Source organism: Panonychus citri, unplaced genomic scaffold (genome assembly GCF_014898815.1).
Source record: "Panonychus citri isolate SS breed McGregor unplaced genomic scaffold, ASM1489881v1 Contig00111, whole genome shotgun sequence".
Lineage (NCBI taxonomy): Eukaryota > Metazoa > Arthropoda > Arachnida > Trombidiformes > Tetranychidae > Panonychus > Panonychus citri.
Window position 1 is genome coordinate 891,293 of NW_026515516.1, and position 19,934 is coordinate 911,226.

The 19,934-nt window shown below is 27.4% G+C and overlaps 2 protein-coding genes and 1 long non-coding RNA gene across 4 annotated transcripts in view; 2 read left to right on the forward strand and 1 right to left on the reverse strand.

Annotated features, from left to right (window-relative positions):
- The window catches only part of LOC128389872 (uncharacterized protein DDB_G0273453/DDB_G0273565-like), a 67,870-nt gene that overhangs the window by 4,101 nt on the left and 43,835 nt on the right, over positions 1-19,934 (forward strand). For both annotated transcript variants that reach the window (XM_053349514.1, XM_053349515.1), the window contains 3 exons: positions 7,498-7,681; positions 7,758-7,860; positions 7,938-8,028. In XM_053349514.1, coding sequence (XP_053205489.1) covers positions 7,498-7,681; positions 7,758-7,860; positions 7,938-8,028 — 378 coding nt within the window. The remainder of the gene's footprint in view (positions 1-7,497; positions 7,682-7,757; positions 7,861-7,937; positions 8,029-19,934) is intronic.
- LOC128389889 (uncharacterized) lies at positions 45-3,101 on the forward strand. The gene is made up of 4 exons (XR_008325534.1): positions 45-243; positions 724-929; positions 1,129-2,520; positions 2,666-3,101. It is a non-coding gene; the product is annotated as an uncharacterized LOC128389889 (long non-coding RNA).
- LOC128389885 (uncharacterized) lies at positions 15,385-16,560 on the reverse strand. The gene is made up of 2 exons (XM_053349533.1): positions 16,198-16,560; positions 15,385-15,798 (listed from the first exon to the last, which is right to left on the reverse strand). The coding sequence occupies exons 1-2, from the start codon at positions 16,547-16,549 to the stop codon at positions 15,614-15,616; spliced, it is 537 nt and encodes a 178-aa protein (XP_053205508.1). The 5' UTR covers positions 16,550-16,560; the 3' UTR covers positions 15,385-15,613.

Genomic DNA, 19,934 nt, shown 5'->3' on the forward strand with positions numbered 1-19,934 from the left:
TTAGTAACTTTTAACCCTTTCGACTAATCGGCCACCAGAGGGAAGAAGAGTAGTCAAAATGGCGAATCGGTTTGTTTTGTTTTCCAAAATTAAGATTAATTATTAGTCCGTTAAATTGAATTTACTTTTTAATTACGTTTTCTAAATTAATTAAGTTTCTATCAATTAAATAAACAACACTTGTGATACTAATTAGCTGGAAATGTAACTCCAAAGAAAAGTAAATCAACTGATCATCTAATGGTAAGTAAATGAAGAGAGATGATTGTTAATTTCCTATAGAAAATTCAATCAGATTCTGATTTTTTTTTCTTTTCTCTTTAATTAGTTAGCCTTTTTTTTTATTCTTTCTTGATTTTATCTTAATAATTTGAAAAGCTACAAATATTAGCTAGAGAAAGAAAAAGAAAGAGAAAGAGAGAAATATTTTACTAACAATTTAAATGTTATTAGTATTGACTGAGTCTCTTAACAAAATCGTACCAAATGCTTTAACTTGATTACTTTTAACGTTGTTAATTTGCCCTGAAGGCTTGACGTTTCTTTGCCTCTTTACTCTCTCATTTTCTTTTTTTCTTCTAAATACTATTTAGTATCTAGTCCAATGCTGACTGTATGTTTAACCCAATCAAAAAGTTGGACATTTATTACGTATCATTATTATCATGATCTTTTTTCCCTACTGTCTTTTTTTTCCTTTACTTTTCCTTTTTCTCTTTACAGTGAATGTACCTGATTGTGCACCTTGATTAGTGTTGATTGATTTTAAATACTTGATCTTATTTCAATCTTATTATTTTATTGGTAATTGTGGTTCCTTTCATTGGTCTCACTTTCTCTCCTTCCAATTGGATCTCTCTCATTCTCTCTCTCTCTCCTGTGTGTTCAAATTATTACTACTGCTTAGAGATTCCAATTGGATATAAATTGTGTGTTTATTTTATATCATTTTTTCTCTCTCTCTTCCCAATCTCCAGCACTAATCAAATCAACTTGTTTCTCTCTCATTCTCTCTCTCCCAATCAATATAATTACATGGTTTTTGGCTTCATCAAACTGACATCCCCATCATAATCAAAATCATCATCATCATTAATTTTCATCTTCATAAAACATGTTGCTGATTAGGTGACGATCTCATCTCATCTCCTCTCAATTTTGTTTTTCTGGGCGATTTTAATCATGGTTCGCTTTTCTTTTCTTTACTAATAACCGAAAGAGAGAAAAAAAGAAGCTTGATCATCAGAAGCCCATGAAAAAGCATCATCATCATCTTATCTTCTTTCACCAAATAAGAGTTTCAACATGATTAGAATTTAGTGAAAACCTTGAAAGAATCAAGTTTCGTTGGTGAAAATACTCATACACACTTTTTTGTTTTGCATGTTATATGTTCATGTTGTTGTAATTTCGCTGTTGTTAAATCAACAAAAACGCAAACAACGAATTCAAATACACCTTAACATGGAGAAAGAGTGAGAAATTTCATCGTAACTATTCATTGTTTATGCTAAACAATGGGGATAACAAGCAGATCTTGAGATTGTTAATATTACAAATCAACCTGATACTTTTTTTTACCTGTTGATTATTATAATACATTCAAAAACAACTATTGATTGTTTTGAGTGAGAGAAAAAAAAGAAAACAATTAATAATAACAACAGCAACAAATAAGCTACACTTTATATTTACCATAATATAGTTAATTTGGATTGAGAAAAATTAACAAATCGCTCAACATGATGATGAAAGAAATTTAATCTTTAATATGTCAATCAGAATTGATGATGAATGATTTATACCATAGAATAACAATTTCCAACAATTGTCAATCATACATTTCCTCAATTCCCCCAAAACTACAAACGAAAAAAAAAAGAGTTAAACAATCAACTGATTGTAACTCATATTGAATTAACTTAATTGTTCCAATATTATAAGCATTTTCTTCAAGGTATTTGTCCAGGTAAAAGTAAATATTGTTTTCACATTGAATCGATATTCTCAATGGTTACAACAATTTAGATTAATCAAATATCCTTTTCATCCACATGTAAAGAGTAAAAGTAAATGAATATGATTAAGAACTTGATTGTTGATATTATTAACAGAATTGTAATCAACAATCAACCCGAAAAGAAAAGCCTTTCGTTGGGAAGGTCAAACCGACGGTTTCATATAACATTACGTGAATTTATCCAATAATTTAAAAGGAAACAATTTAGTTTCAATAATATTATTAATAGATTGATAATATAATCATATTATTAAATTATAGTGATGGAAGGTTTTTGATTTAGATGAAGAAGATTAAATTGCGAAAAGGCGTTTTCCCTTCCTTCTTTTAACAATTCTATTCTCATTTGATGTCTGAATCTTATTTCTTTTTCCACCAGAATAATATTCAACTTCTAGTCTTATAAATATTACGAATCCATAGTAACAAAGGAGTTAATCATAATACGATAATAATGATAATCATTAAATCGTTGATGATAAAGATATTGACTGTTCAAGGTGAATCATTTTCTCTTTTCCTTCTTGATCATTTTCAGATTGTTCAACTTAATTCATTGATCATTAGGATCAAGTTCAGCCTTTAGTTGTTTCATTTTCTCATTCATTTTTTTTTCTTCTTCGTGATTAACCGTTTAATTTACAGATTATTACCAATGGAGAGAGAGTTTCAGATTAAATCATGATGATAACAGGTTCAATTGAGCCTTGGAACAATTAAGATTGTGATTATAATAATGAAAGCCATTCCATAGGGATCATTGGTCGGTGGTTGTGGTTGTTACACCTTCCTCCTTGATATTGACCTTTTTTTGGGCTGTTGGTTTGATGATTAACTTTAAAAGTCAATTTAGATTAAGGCAAGCTCTGTTAATCAGCTAATTGGTTGATGGTAATTATGATTAGTGAGTGACACTTGAATGACAATATTTAAGAGTCACTTTCTTGATGCTGTTTCCCTTTTTTTTTTTAGTTGATTTTGTTTGTTTGCTTGTTTGGGTTAATATTTGTTGATGGTTTTTTTTAATCTTTCCTTGATCCCGTTAATCTAATCTTGTTAAATCCGTTGACATTTTTGTTTTCTCGTTACTTTAACTCTAAGATTGATTATCCAGAAAATTTGACTTGCGGCCTTAAAGATGCTGATTGTTGATAATTAGTTAACATTAATTGGTTGATTCGTGTGCACCATCAGTCTCATAATTAAATCAAATTTATCCAACCAAGTGAGAGATTCAGAGGTTCAGTTTTCTTGAATTTTTTAAAGATCGAGTAGCCATTTAGAAGATAGTAAATTCCATATGAATGATTATCGTTGATGAACAATTTTGATGCTCAATTGATGTTGATTGTTGTCACTTTTTCGTCTTTGTTTCAATATCCTTTCTTTCAGTTGTCAAGGTTTAGATTCCATGATGATGATTAGAATTCTGAAAAGAGAAGATATAAAACTCTCTCTCTCTCTCTCTCTCTCTGTGAAAGAAAGTTCAATCCATTACATAATGGAAATGAGAGAGCAGGATAACTAATGATACAGAATATTTGATTAAATTCTCGCTGAGTTTGTGAATAATAATGAAAATTCATCTACATGGTAATGATTATATAGAAATTTGTTTTTCTTTTCCAAGTTTATCTCTCAATATTTTTTTTTCTCCTGATTCCACCAAGAACAAACCAATTGGTTCCATATTAATTGACCTCGCGAAGAAATAAAGATCAAACATGATTGACCCAAGATCACATGAGTTTACTTTCTTTTGACCGGAAATATTAAAAGAGAGAAACAAAATTACAATAATAATAATAATTCAGTCTGAATTTACAGGTAAAAACATTACGAACAGCGTGATAATGAATCAAGAGAAAAAAAAAATTCAACTCAAAAGAAAAAAAGAAAAGTGAAAAAAGAGAAACATTAAATCACAATTAATTCTGTGTAACACTTTGAGCAAGAGAAGTAAATTAAAAACATAAATCACTCTGACCATTAATTAATCACCACAAATTGTTGTTTACTACGAAACAATCAACACAATTAATTACATCGAGAAAATTAAATAAACAAGTTAAATCAGCTGAGCAAATTGAGAGGGAAAACAATTGTAACCATGACAACTTGTTATCGTTTGTAAACATTTTTAATTATTGCTTTTAATTGGGAACAGAATAGTTAATTAATATCGTTGATTAGATTCATTCATCAAACCTCAACAGGAATTTGGATTAATTATTGATGTTGAATGATTTGTTTGTGTGTAGAAAGTTAATCCGTTGAAAAGAAATGGATTTGGATTAAGCAAATTAATCTAATTGTTGTTGATATAATTTTTTTATTTTCGATAATTTTTTAAATATTATTTTCGTCATCAATATCCTGTGATTGTCTTGTTAATTGTTGACTGTCAACAAGAGATAATTTAAATCAAGATCATGATAATTAAAGATTAACATAAGATCAGTTATTATCTTAATCCTGTAATTATCTTAATGGTTGATTAATTGTTGCATTGTAATCAAGAAGAAAATTGTTAATTTCGTGCTCTTAAAACAATTAAAATTAATCATAATTTAGATGAAATTAGATAACATTTCATTAACAGGAAATCAAATTAACTCAACAAACCGTGAATAATGATAAATATTGGAGGTTAATTGTAAATCTAAATTGTAACAATTAAGAAAGATGATTCAGATGAGTGATTTACCATTAATTTTGACATTGAACAATTTATGTAACTTCCAGTTACAATTAGACCTAAAAGTTGACAGCAAAAAATAACACAATCAATTGATTGTTAACAATTAGCAAATTTGCTTATGAGGAAAAAGTTTTTAATGAAATTGAAACTTTCCTGAGAGTTAATTGTTTTGACTTACGAAATTTTTAATTATTAGTTAAGTAATTGTTGAGTTAATTGTGATTGATTGCTCATAAACAGCTACAACAAATGAAATTAATTACTTACAATTAGCCAGCAGGATTGTTAATTGTTGATATTATTTAAGCAAAAATGTTAATATTGATTTTCACCTTAACTTTTATCAGGCCAAAATTAGTTAACAATCAACTGATTACCATGATTAACAGTTTTAATTGTTTCAGTTAATTGTTCCCTCTCTCTCAATCATACACCTTATATCTGTTTAATTACAACTAAATTAATCTCAACAATTAATTGAAACAATTTACTGGTAAAACAACAAATGTATTGGCTCAAGTTCAGAATTGGAAACTATTTAAAACAATTAACTTAATGATTAGTTTGATAATAATATTATTATTGTTTCACCTTCTAGAAAACATACTAAATAATCAATCAGTTAATTGTAATTAATCACTGATCAGAAATCAGAGTTTCAAGTGAAGATGTTGTTTAAATCAGAGCTATTAACTTAATTGTTAAGGTTAATTGTGAATAGAAAATGCAAATTGAAGGATTTCATTGAAAATAAAACTTATTAACTTCAAGGTAAATTTATTAATGCGATTAAATTAATTGTGATTAACGTTTTTGGTTAATATTCATGGCGAATACATAATTTAATCAAATAGACGTCATTCCGTTAATTGTTGAAAAGCCCAAGTGTGAGAAATCAAGTTTTTCATTTTGATTGTTCAACAATCAGTTGAACAATTAAATCAGACATAAAGTGAGAGGATGATTTTCAATTGAAATAATATATTAAATTAAAAAAATATCTGCCTACTGATTGTTGATTTAAACTAAATTAAGAAAAATATGATTATCACAATGATAATCAAATATTGTTTGATTGTTGTAGTTAATAAACTGTCCTGTTAATCAAGTTGACAGTTAAATTATTGGCCATCACAATCATCCTTATCATAACAGTTAGTTAATTGTTCTGGTATTTAGCAAGGAAAGTGAAAGTTAAATCATTCAATTTTTAAGGTTATATGTTTAATAACAATCAGTTAATTGTTTAACATTGAACAAATTGTTTGGACAATTTACAAATTGTTGGTGTGACAATCAAATGAAAAAAAAAGACAAATATTAAGGTGATTTACTTTTGGATCACAATCAAGTTAATTGTGTTGATCATTAAGGAATTAAGGAAAACCACAAAAAGTTTTTTCTTCAATCTTTTGACCTTGTCTCTTGTTGATTTTGAACAATTTACTTAATTGTTGGCTAATATTTACATTGAAAGACTGATATTATACCAACAACAACAACAACAATTAAATTGGAATACAATTTAATCAAATTTATTTCCCTCTTAATTGCTGTTTAACCATCAATTAATTTCAATGGTTGGTTAATCATCAGCGTAACGATTTACTAAATTATAACACAGTTTTCATTGTAAATCTAATTGTTATACATTTGGGGGGAAGGGAATTACATACAATTAGTAAATTATTTAAGGAAAATACAATAATTTCCAATGTTAACCAACAATTAAGGGATTAACAATTAACTACCAAGAACCTTTTGATCACGATCTTTGCTTATGATGATTAGTAAACATGGAACCGAAATCAATGAAACAATTTAGACTTTTGATCAAATTAAATTGTGATGATCATTTTTGATTAGATGTAATTAATTACAGAGGCTGTGAGAGTCTATCATCATCAAATTTCAACTCTTCTAAATCAGCCTTAAGGTTAAAACGATTAACAATCAAAGTTGATTGTAAATGGAAAAGTGATCAAAGTTTTCATTATGAATTTAATTTCGTGATCAAATTTCAATCGTTAATCAACTAATAAAACAAGTTAATTGCAAGGAACATTTAAAAAAAAGAGCCAATTGATTGACAGAATGATTATTGATTGTAACTAATTGTAATAACCCTTTGATGGAGATGGTTAATTGTTGTCGTTGATATAAAATTCAAAGTTATTGAACCTTAAGGGTCAACAATTAACTCTCAATCCTTAATCATAATCACACATACAGAGACAAAGTTAACAATGGTTAAGATTATTGACCAGAGTCTTCATGGTGATAGAGTTAATTGTTGTTACCATTTAGAATCGTATTTCTTTTCTAATCAACTGATTAGAATGCTAATCAACTTGATCATAATTTAATATATGAAAAAAAAGGTAAATAGATTAACAATGGAAACAGCAAATCAAAGTCTCGATAAAGAAAAGGATTAACAATGGAAATGATTTTCCTTATTAATAGTAACACCAATGGGAAGATTAGATTAGATTATAACAATTACTTTTGATAATGATAGATTAACAATTCAGATGATCATGGTAATTGTGATAACAATTGATCATCTTATTAATCATAATGATAGATATACGATTGGAAAATCATTTCCTCTATTGATTGTTGTTCAATTTTTCCCAAACCTGGAAGAGGTAAAAGTGAATTACAATTAGAGGATTATTTTTCCCAATTCTTAATTGCGTATTGATTGTTTAACCCTTGTCTTTGATATTCTTAAATTGTTTTCTAATTGTTTGGTAATTCAATTAATTCACAGGTCGTTGGTCAAAGTGATGAAACGATTCGTGATCTGGTTACACCGTTAATCAATTCGTTGGGTATTAATCAACCTTGTCTTCGGTGGGTTAAAAATGAAGCAACAATTAACATCGATGCTAAAGCTTATCATCTGGAAGATGAGGAGATTAAATTGTCAGAGGCTTTAATTAACAAATCTATTGGTAAGAATTAATTGTTTCCTCTTTCTCTTTGGTAGCACAATTAGTTAATTGTGATAACTTTACTTTTGTTTATAAGGTCATGATAATCGATATGGGATTTTGGAGGAAATTTATTTAACTGAAGTTGATTATTCAATTACATTGTCAAGTCTTAAAGATGTTTACATTCAACCATTAAGGTAAGCTAATTGTTAACAATTTAGTTACAATTTAACACCCAAAATGTTAATTGTTTTCATTTTCTTCATTTCTTCAGAACTTCATCTTACCTTAATGATAATGATTTAAAGTTATTATTCAATTGGATTGAATCACTATTATCATTAAGCAGACAATTACAATCAGAGGTAAGTTTAATTATCTTTTTCTTTTTGATTAATTGTTTAGCTAACAATTAACTACAACAATTAATTCATTCATTTCCAAGCCAATTAATATCTACAATCAATTAGAAATCAGTTAATCGCTTTTTCTCTAGCTATCAATGGATTAATTGTAAATTGTAAATTGTAATCATTTTTCAGCTCTTCTCTTGACAATTAACTCTTCAACAATTAACTATGAATTAACCACAATTAACCTGATAATTTCAGAGAAGAGAGAAAGTTGTGAGAATTAAATTGTGATTAAAAGTGAACTAAGTTAATCAAATTAATCACTTTTTTATATGAGTAATAAAATTCTGATTAACTTTTTGATTAACCATCACAATATATTGATGTCTCACACCTTAAATCATTAACTGATTGCTGTTAATTTTGTTGGTTTATTTTTTGATTACTTTTTCTTTTTGCTTTCTTCTTGTCTCAATTGCTTGATTGTAATGAGAAAGTTAATTGTTGATGATTAGATGATGATGATGATGAAGAAAAAAGTTTCAATCAAGATTCAATTGGTTGACTGTATTCAAATTTTTTTGCTTTTTTCTTCAGATTCATCTCATGATTAACCCAAAAGTCACAATTAAAACTTAACCAACAACAACAACAACAATTATGATAACAATTTAAATTAATTGTGTAGGTTTATCAAGTTGATTAAGGATGAAAAGTGAATGTTAACCACGCAAAGGAAAAAGAAAAGTTCTAATATGATTCATGTCGATCTATCATCATGATGATGATTGTCATCATCATCTTCATCAACATGATCACAATTAACTCTGTTAATCATAATCAAATCTTTCAATTCGTAAATGAAAAACTTTCAATCATTTCAACAGATAATTTGTATTCCTAATGATTGAGATCTTGGTGAATATTATTTGAAGAAACATGATTAACTTTATCACTTATTTAATAACAATCAGGAAATTGAATTAATCATTTAAATGAAAATTTTATGTAAATTAATTGTTATTGATCAAAAAGTTTGGAGAGAAACAAAGTTTCAAAGTTTTAAGCGAAAAAAAAAGTTCTAAAAAAACAATTCGACCGCAATTCGGTCAACAACATCTACAAATTAACCAATCAATTTAATTGTAACTTTTTAATTGTCATTAAATTGTTGTATGTCTACTTATCTGTTTCGACTTTGGTTTGAGATTAACAAGCAATTAGTTAATTAGTAATTAGTAATTTTCTCCTTCTTCTGGATTCTATTAGTTTTCCAATTGAAAAGGTTAATTGAATTTTCAATTTTTTTGTTCAAAAAAACGAGCTAACAATTAACTGATTGTAATCTAAATTGATTGCGATGTTTTTTCCAACATTGTCAAGGTTGTCTTCGGATAGTTGATACCTAATTGTTTAGTTAATTTGTCTTTGGTGTGATAATTTAATTCAAAAGGTAATTAAATTAATCTTTCAGATCAATTGAAGTAACAACAACAGCAACAATTAAAGTAAATATTTAAATTTCAAATGATCACCTTGAAATGATTAAGTTGACATTGATTAACTAAATAATATACACCAACTTGATTGCTATTTTTTACCCTAACAATTAACATTTGATTATTGGGTGTAATTGAATATCATATAATAATAATGAAAGACAAATTTGATTACAATTAACCGTTAATCAGATCCTTAACCTTTGCTCATCTAAATAGTTAATTGTTTACACACTGAGAAATGTTTCACAATTAAGTTCCTGGTTTAAATTGGTAACAATTAAAAGGTTGTTACAATTGTAACAAATTAATGTAAATTTATCAGGAAATCAAATGTATGATTATAATCATTTAATTTAGTAACTAATTTAAATAATCAATTTAAGTGTTGACTTTAAATTACTAAGGATATTTAATCATAATCAAATTGTTGATTTTATGGTTTTCGTTATACTATTTGATTGTTTTCAAAGTTAAATCACCGTAAACTTAATTGTTAGTTTAAAAAAATTATCATTAAATGAATCATTCTAATTGTATCATTATGGTGATTAAGTTAATTCGTTACTTATATATAGCTAATTACTGATTCTAATCATTATTGTATTGAAACAATTGAACTTGATGATTGTTGATCTTGAACTTTTCAGAAATTAACACGAATATGAAAACGAAATTAGTTCTAGAACTAAATTACTCGAATGAAAATCGAATCTTAAACACAATTAAGTTAATCTTAATTCGTGGAAAGTCTAAAAATTTGATTTAATTGCTATACAATTAAAAGTTCTGCTGTAGTTGATTAAGTTTCTTCTTTGATTCAGTTAATAGGAATCACGATTTTTAATCGAACTTGTTTATCAAGTTCTAACAAATATATTTCTATGGTTGATGATTAGCTTTTTTATGGAATGTCAAAGTTAATTGTTGACTAATTGTTCTGGTTACACTTAATTGTATTCCAGTTATTGAGAGGTACTCGAGTTGATTTACAATACTATCAATGAAGAGGATCAATGGTCAAGAGGGTTTGAGGAGCCTTTGGATAGCCAATTGGATTAGATTTAATTGCATTGATAGTTAATCATTTATGGACAATTTAAAGCCCAAAACCTAATAAATTTAAATCGTAACAATTAAAATCTTTACTTTTTTGATAAATCATTTGCTGAGCTGATCTAATCAAATGGCAATATCAAAAAAACGGAAGCTACAATCAAGCAACAATTAAGGTGTGTTCAGATTGTTGATTAATTTTGATTAAATATTTATGATAAATTGTTGAAAAATTTTTAATGATCAAGTGAAAATAATGACAATTAAGACAGAAAATCTAATTAATAGTTAATTTTGTGACCTGATTGTCTCAAATATGGCAATAATAATGGTCACTAATCACGAAAATCAATAATAAAATGAGAGATAATTAATAATCAATAATCAGTTGAAATTAATCAATTTCTTACTCTTTAAACTCAAAGTATCAACAACTTTGATTGCGATGATATTGAGGATTGAGGTGATTGTGGTTAACAGTTTTAATTGTTTAAATTGTTTTCGCAATAAAATCAACAACAAGTAAAAGCTTTAAACAAGTAACATCAATAAAGAAAAAGTTAATTGTAATTAACTTGTTGATAGCGATATTGAGGAGCGAAAGCAAAAGAAAAAATCAACAAACATAATCAACTGAATTAACCTCAACAATCAGGTCATTTGGTGATGATTATAATTGCAATCAATATCCAATAATCAAGAATATTAAATAACCTTCAATTTATTAATTGATTTAAAAGACCATCATGATCAAGTTAATTATAATACTAATTGTCATCATCAAAATAATAATACAAGAGTTAATTTCCTTTAGTTAAGCTTAATTGTGAGCAAAGTTAATCCAATGATTGGAAACGAAAAATTGACCAAAACAATTTTGTTCATCCCTGTTTTCAATTAACTTAATTGTGACCATAAATTATTGAAGATAAATCATAATTAATACAACAATTTAACCTTGAAGGCATAAAATGATTTAACTACAATCGAAAGAGAAAAGTTTTTGAAAAGTTTCCCAAACATCGTAACGAGAACGTTGAACATTACGAACGAAAAATTTTCTCATTTTTTAGTTTTAATTTTCGTTGGAAACAAATGAAAAACTTTTCGTTTATCATTTAGTTAATTGTTGATCGTTGATAATTTGACCAAATCATGTTTTTAGCTTTTATTTTTTAGCAACAGCAACAATTAACTTTGTTGATTAAAGTTCGTAACGTGTTTTAATAATAGGGAAATGGAAAAATTGTTCACCAACAATTAATTGATTTTCTCCTGATTGTTGGTTAGCCTCTTGGTGAATTTGAGTCTTTTATTTATTTTTTAAATCGTGGAAACTGATTAATTATTTTATTGATTGTTTGAATGAATGGATAATTAAGATGATTATCACACAATCACAATTAACTTTTTCCTCTCCTAACCAACAATGACAATCTAACCCTGACCAATTGTTTACTTACCAGATAAATGGCAACAATTTATAAATTGTTAACCATGAAAACGATTGTATTAATAATGATCATACAGTAAATTACCACAATTGGGTTGATTAAGATTTCATTGGAGATGTGAATACAACTTGAGATAATGATCAAATTAACAACAATTTAAGGTTCCTCAGATAATATAACCTTAAATTGTTTGGGTAATCCGATATCAATATCAATTTAACTCAAGATTGATAACAATTTAATTTGATTATCACTTACATATTAATAGTTAATAATTTTGAATGAATAGTAATGAGATGAATAAAAAAAAATGATTATTATTACATCTAATTGTTGTTGATTGTTGATGATTAACATTAAAGATTAAATTGTTTCTTCAACTCTTTGTTATTATTTGATTATCTCAAGTGTTGACTTGATTGCTTTAGGCTAATAATGATTATAATAGTCATTAGTGATTAACTTAATAAGAAAGTAAAAAATTTACTGATTAACTTTATTTTCATTGTATTTATAACTTGTAATTCTGGTTGACCATGAATTAAATTGTTGGTTTAAATTGCATTTGCTGTTAATGAGATATGTTAGTTAATGATGATCAAAATGATGATATTGATGAAACTGGTTCTGTCATCATCTGTATTGATTAACCTTGAAATGATAATCATTTGATGTTTAATCATTTGATTTATTAATTTCCAACCGATATAATTTATTGATTGATATTTAAGTTTCAAGAAAGGAAAGATTTTTGTATTTTTTTACTGCAAAATGGAGGATGAAGATGACAGAAGATGCTGAGGATGATGATGATAAGGGCTGGAGGATAAAGGATTTAGGATCATCTGGTTTACCTATGTAATCAATTAGTTGCAATTGGAAAGCAATTTAATTGCAATTAGTAGTAATCTCTAGTCTTACAATCAATTCAATGACCATCGATACTCACATTTGCTCATGAAATAAGAATCACTTTATTCTGATACGGAAGCTGATGATTATTACCATCATTATGTTTATCATTAGTCGATGATTAGGTTGATAATGATTATAATTACGATTATGATTATGACCTAAATTTATTTATGTTTATCAATTAAATCATCTTCTTAATCATAAACGATGATCATACAACAATGACAACACCTACAATCTCAAGATTCAATCATCAATTGTTATCATCATCATCATGTTAATAACAATTATCATTGAATATGATTATTGTGTAATTATGAGACAACAATTAGTGAATTACAATCAAGTAACATTAAGATAATTTAGTATCAAATAGATTAGGAAATTAAAAGGGAGTAAAACTTGTTACCATGTTCCAAAAAAAAATTAGTTGATTGTTGGAAAAGTTTAACAATAAAGATCATCATGTTAATCACAATCATAACTTTAAATCATCAATTTCTGAGGCCAGAAAACTCATAAAGAAAAGATAAAGTTAATAATTCGAACTGAATTAACCTATTAGAACTTTGTTTTTTCATCATAAGTTAAGGAAATCTCAGAATTCATGGTAAGGCCCCATGAGTTTATATTCCAGGTTGATGATGATTTTATTGTTAGATTATGATCATCATGAAGGTAGTTTTCATCCTTAGATTTTAATGATGAGATAACTTCAAGAGTTTCTTTGAACTTTATCTCCTACTCAATTCAATGAAGTCAATGAATTGTTCATGATAATTTCATCATCTTCCATCATGATCTCCATGGCAAAAAGATGACAATTTTGTCTCACCAAATGAGTTGCACTGAATATGTTTGAATTGAGAAAGACAAAGTTCTGAGTGTTGTTTCCAGGTCTACCTATTACCTGTTGAGGTATTCAAGATTAAGTTTGCAGCCCTTTTAATTTGACAGAAGATTTAATTACAATGATAATCATAATAAATCACGAAGCAAATTTAATCATGAAAACTAATTTAAATGAAACCTCTTGGCTATAAAGGGTTCGTTTCACAGTTTAAATGTAAATGATTAATTTACATAGTGATTAAGGTCATCGTTCAGTTTGTTTTCTTTCATATTCCTTGTTAACTTATCATTCTCATTTTAATTGTAAACTTTGTAACCTCCAGTAAACTAACAATTAACATGCAAGTTAACGTTAAAGTTGCAAATGCAAATTCTTAGATTTAATTCATACTTACAGTGCTAATTGTTGTTCTTTATCAAAGAAAAGTGTAATGATAATATTTCGATAATGAAAGACTTTTAGACATTTGATTTGCTTACTAAAAACTATTTCCATGATTAAATATTGGAAAATTAGTTTAATTTAATTGTTATTTTTTCTGTTGGACTTTTTGAGCTTAGAAAAGTTTGTTTATCATAAGAGAGATGGAGACACTTTCTCTTTGAAAAAATTAAACAACTAAAAGTTTTCATTTCAAACAACAAATTCATTCAACATTTATTACCGAGATTGTACATTCATAATGTTTATAGTCTAAATTAAGCGGATAAATGTGCAATCAATTGATGACAAGTCCATTGTTTTGGCTCAAATTGATTTGTTTGTTGATGTTAATCCAAAATTTTCCACTTTGATGTTCAAAGTGGTAAAGTGCTAGTGTTAAGCTAAGTGATTAGATAGAATAGTACATTAATTACTTTTCAATCATTCAACCTGATTAAAGATTAGAATTCAGTTTAGTTGATAAACATTGTATTTATTTGCTTAAACTAATGTTGAATTAATTATAATCTAATTTATAACCAATTGATCAAACCTAATCGTGGCTCTTAATCATTTAATTGGATTGAGTTTTGTTAGATTTTTAGAGGACAATCAACATTTTGTACATTGGAAAATCGCGAAGTTTAAGAAAAAATACAATTAATATCCAGATTATTTATTTAGAATTTATTTATGATTTAATTATCCAAACCAGTGGATAAAAGTTCATATCACTAGTTTAACAAAAAAGCATATCGTTAGAGTCGATGAGTTGATTTCCCTCTTTGTCGTCAAGGTGAATTTACCTAAGACACCTTGACCAAAATACCTGACCTCTACCTACTGTATATAAAGTTAACCCTCACCTTTATATAACCTTTGTACCATTTGCTTACATCTTTATTAAAGTTATTTCCCTATTCTAGTAAGATCCGTTTTATCCTCAAACAGATCTAATTGTTAAACGTTATGGGGATAAATTTCAACGATTACTTATACATGTATTTCAACTGTTATTCATTATAATTTGTATAAGCTCATGAACTCTAATGACTCTGATTATATTGTGAGAGCAATGTCAAGTTAAACGACAATTTAGAGTTACGACACTACCAATTAGCTTTACAATTGCAAAGGAAATCAAGAAATTCAGGAGAAGATGCAGCAATTAATGCTAATAGCTATTTATTTATTACTTATCTATTTATGGAAATAAATTCATTGGATAATCTGAAAAATTCAATCAGATTTAATCGTACACATATCAGTTATTGTAGTTTAAAAGGAAACAATTTATAGATTATAATCCAATTGTTACTCAATCATCTGCCTGTTCTCCAGTTAATATTTGTTATTGCATATTCTTCCATTGGTCTCACTGCTGTTTGATTATTTCTCTATCTTGGATTCACCCACATTGGGCCTATTTTCGCTTGTTCATATACTGGTCCTTGTTGAATGCTTGAAAGCTCAACATTCTCAAAAGTTGCATTCGAAGTAGCTTGTGCTAGAGCTGTGCGGCATTGAGCTAAATCTCTACGAAGCGAATCTATTTCGACCAGTAATGAATACACATTTAGCTCTAAAAGTGAAGAAAAAATGATCAGAACATTTGCGAATTTTCAATAGAGATCAAAGGCAAAAGAATTAATTTCAATATTTACTCTATGAAACCTAGAAAATAAGTTAGCATTCATGAACAATAATATGACCTAAAAAGTTATTCAATATAACAGATTAGCCAAGATTTGTTGATCTATTCGATGATTGTCCATGAATTCTGATTGTTTTTAAATCTTTTCCAGGAGATTACTATATTGAGCACTTTTTTGTAACTTTGAAACCACATTCTCTATTCTTTTCATACAATTAATATTATTGAATAATCATTTGAAGCATTTGCCTTTGGTAACAACTCGAAAAACTAATCATCCCAATAATTACAATTGAGGCAAAAAGTTCCAAAGTTTTTCTTACGAACCCTTTACTGTAGTTGATTCCGTAACTGTTGCTGTTGTTTCCGCTTCTGTTTCCGTAATTGTTGTCATAGTTGTTTGCGTAGTTGCTTCCGTAGTTATTTCCATAGCGATTTCCATAGCTAATATATCCATAACTGGTTCTTTAGGTGCTAATTCTGCTTTCACATATTGGCGAATTTTTCTCGAAGGAGGAAGTTGAGCACTTCTGAACCATTCAATGAATAGTGGATTGATTAGCTCAGCATAACATTGATTAGAACGATCTGAAGATATACTCGCAATCACAATTATATTGATTAAGATGAATATTCCAATTGGAGAGACAATAGTTACACTATAAGGAGTAGAAAACATTGTAAGTTTAAATGAAACTGATTAACAATTAACTTTACAAATGATTGTGGCATTTATACTCAATGTTGATGAAAATTGAAGTTCTAATCAGCAAGTGACTAAAACCAGTTGATCAAACAATCTGCAATTACCTCAATGAATTCTTAATAACGTATTGTCAGGGATGATTGAGATTATCAAGTAAACCAAATGATTATAATCATTGGTTATGTGAATGATTAAAAACCCATTGGAAAATTAATTTTACATCCATTCCCATTGTTTGTTTCCAATTTACTTGAATCAATTTAGTTTTTAACATTAAGGACCATTATGGGTTCATATTCACCAACCGTAATTAAAACTGAATCCAGGTTAAAATCAGCTGATCACAGCTTTTAATTACGGTTGGTGAATATGGGCCTAAATCTAGAATTAGAATAAGATTTCAATTAGAATCAGCTTAATTTTATTGAGATACTTGATGATTGAGAATAATCAATTAAATTCAAGTTGAAATCAGACTTATCTATCAAACTTTAAATAATTTTATGATCAAAATTTGTTACTATTAAACTGTTTCTTAGCTTCAACAATCAAATTTTCAAACTAATAACTTAATAAGTAATAAGCTTGATTGCCTGTACCAATAAACGTGTGAACTTCACTTTGTGAAGTGATTATTTTGACTGTTGAATTTTGAGTTTAGAAAAGTTTATTGATCATAAGAGAGATGGAGACACTTTCTCTTTGAAAAAATTAAACAACTAAAAGTTTTCATTTTCAACATTTATTACAAAGATTGTATCAAAATAGGAATCTATTTATTGAAATAAAGTTCGTTGAATAATCTACAAAACTCGATTAGATTTAATCATACTCATATCAATTCTTGTAGTTTTATTTGGAAACCATTTATTCTGATGGACTATTATACAATGAGCTCGGCGTCACTTCATCACCTGATTTTATATTACTCGTTTCTTGCTGCTCCATTTGTGTTATTTTACTCACTGCTTTTTCATCAATTGGCCACAGTTGATTAGCCGACATTTGGCCTATTTTCGGTTGTCGAGCTACTCATCCTAGTTGATTGTCTAAATTTTCAACATTCTTAAAAGTTGCATTCGGAGTAGCTTATGCTAGAGCTGTGCGGCATTGAGCTAATCCTCTACGAAGCGAATTTATTTCGACCAGTAATGAATTCACATTTAGTTCTAAAAGTGAAGAAAAAAAATATTAGAACTTTTTCGAATTCTCAATTGAGGCCAAAGGCAAAAGAATGAATTTCAATATTTACTCTATGAAAACTAGAAAATAAGTTTGCACCTCTGAACAATAATATAACCAAGGAACATGACCAAAAAGTTATACAATACAGCAAATTGATCAAGATTAATTGACCTATTCGATGGTTACCCATGAATTCTGATTGTTTTTAAATCTTTTCCAGGAGATTACTTTATTGAGCACTTTTTTGTAACTTTGAAACCATATTCTACTCGTTTCATACAATTAATATTATTGGATAATAATTTAGATCATTTGCCTTTGGACCAAAACAGCTCAAAAAACTATAATCGCCCCAATAATTACATTAATATACGCTTGAGGCAAAAAATTTCTAAGGTTTTTCTTACGAACCATTTTCCATAGAGAAATCTCAGACTGGATTCGTGGGTTCAGATACTTCACGGTCATCATGCCGAATTCTTCTCGAAGGAGTAAGTTGATCACTTCTGAACCACTCAATGAATAGTGGATTAATTAGCTCAGCATAACATTGATTAGAACGATATGAAGATATACTCGCAATCACAATTATATTGATTAAGATGAATGTTCCGATTGAAGAGAAATGATTATAATCATTACCTGTGTGATTGATTAAAACCATTGGAAAATTAATTTCACAGCCATTTCCATTCGTTTGTTTACAATTTACATTTGTACTTAAATCAATTTAGTTTCAAAATTAAATCTATTGTTTAATCAGATTAAGAATTAGAGTAAGATAACTATCACTATCACTAACAATTATTACAATACAACAACAATTTTATTGAGTTACTTGATGATTGAGAATAATCAATTAAATTCAAGTTGAAACTAGATTTATATCAAACTGAATTGAGTTAATTAATAATTTTCTGATCAAAATTTGTTACTATTAAACTGTTTCTTAGCTTCAACAATCAAATTTTCAAACTAATAAGCTTGATTGTCTTTCACCATAAAACTTGATTAACTTGAAAGCTTAATCAGCTGATTTAAACATAAAATTACCCGAGTGATTGTATTAATTTACCAAATTAAAAGGGTTATCATAATTAACCATTATAAATCATCCAGAATATTATTGATTGTTGATTACAATTAACACTGATAACTCAATTAAAAAAAGTTTACCTTGTTAATATGAATATGAAAGTTAACCAGTTAAGCAAAATGAGATTATCAATTTAAATTAATTGGGATATTTAAATTTTAATTGTGTTAAATTGGGTTTGAAACAAAATAAGGAAACTTTGATGACAGAAAACAAGTTAATTGTTGTAAATTAATTGCTCTTGTTTAAGAGTTAATTTTAATAAATTTTTGAATCATGATTAGTGCTTGACATTGACCTGGTAAAGGTTAAATTGTGTCTGTGATTAACCTACAATTAAAAGTATTTCAATTGTTGTTGTAAAATTAATCAATACAATCAATTGTTTTTAGTATCAAATGTCTGATGATGTATTAATACTTGCTACTGGATTAAAAATTGATTAAATTGTTGATCCTTTTGTTGTGAACAAATTGATTTCAAATTAAATTGTGATTAAGGGTGAGGCTAATGATTAAAGTTAAATCACCAAATTTGAATTACAATTGATTAGCAAACCCTAAAAGCTGACAATCAAAAATTGATGACAAAATGTAATCAACCAGAAAAAAAAGTGCATTGATTATTACAATTTGTAAACAATTAACAGATTAATAGTTGATCAGGTTTCTAAATTGTTCTTGTTTTCCTGTGATTAACTGATTATCAATCTTTTACTCTAATTGTTGATTAATGAAAATTCATACCAAAAGTTTAATCAGTAATTGGAAATGATGATTAGTGAACAAACTTATTACTTCCAATTTCTTAATTCTTGTTTAATCATTTACAGTTTGTTGAGCTTTAATTTTACGATGATTACGATTAAATCATAACGATTATTACTATTACTATGATGATGATGATCAAGATAATTAACATAATCAAGATGATGATTAACATTAGATTGAAAGTCAAGGTCAAATTTGTTTGAGAAATTAATTGTTGATATATCAAGTTTGCAATTCTAATCATGAGTAAAAAAATTGAAATACACTTAAAATAAATCATATTACAAGTTAATCAGTAACAATTTAA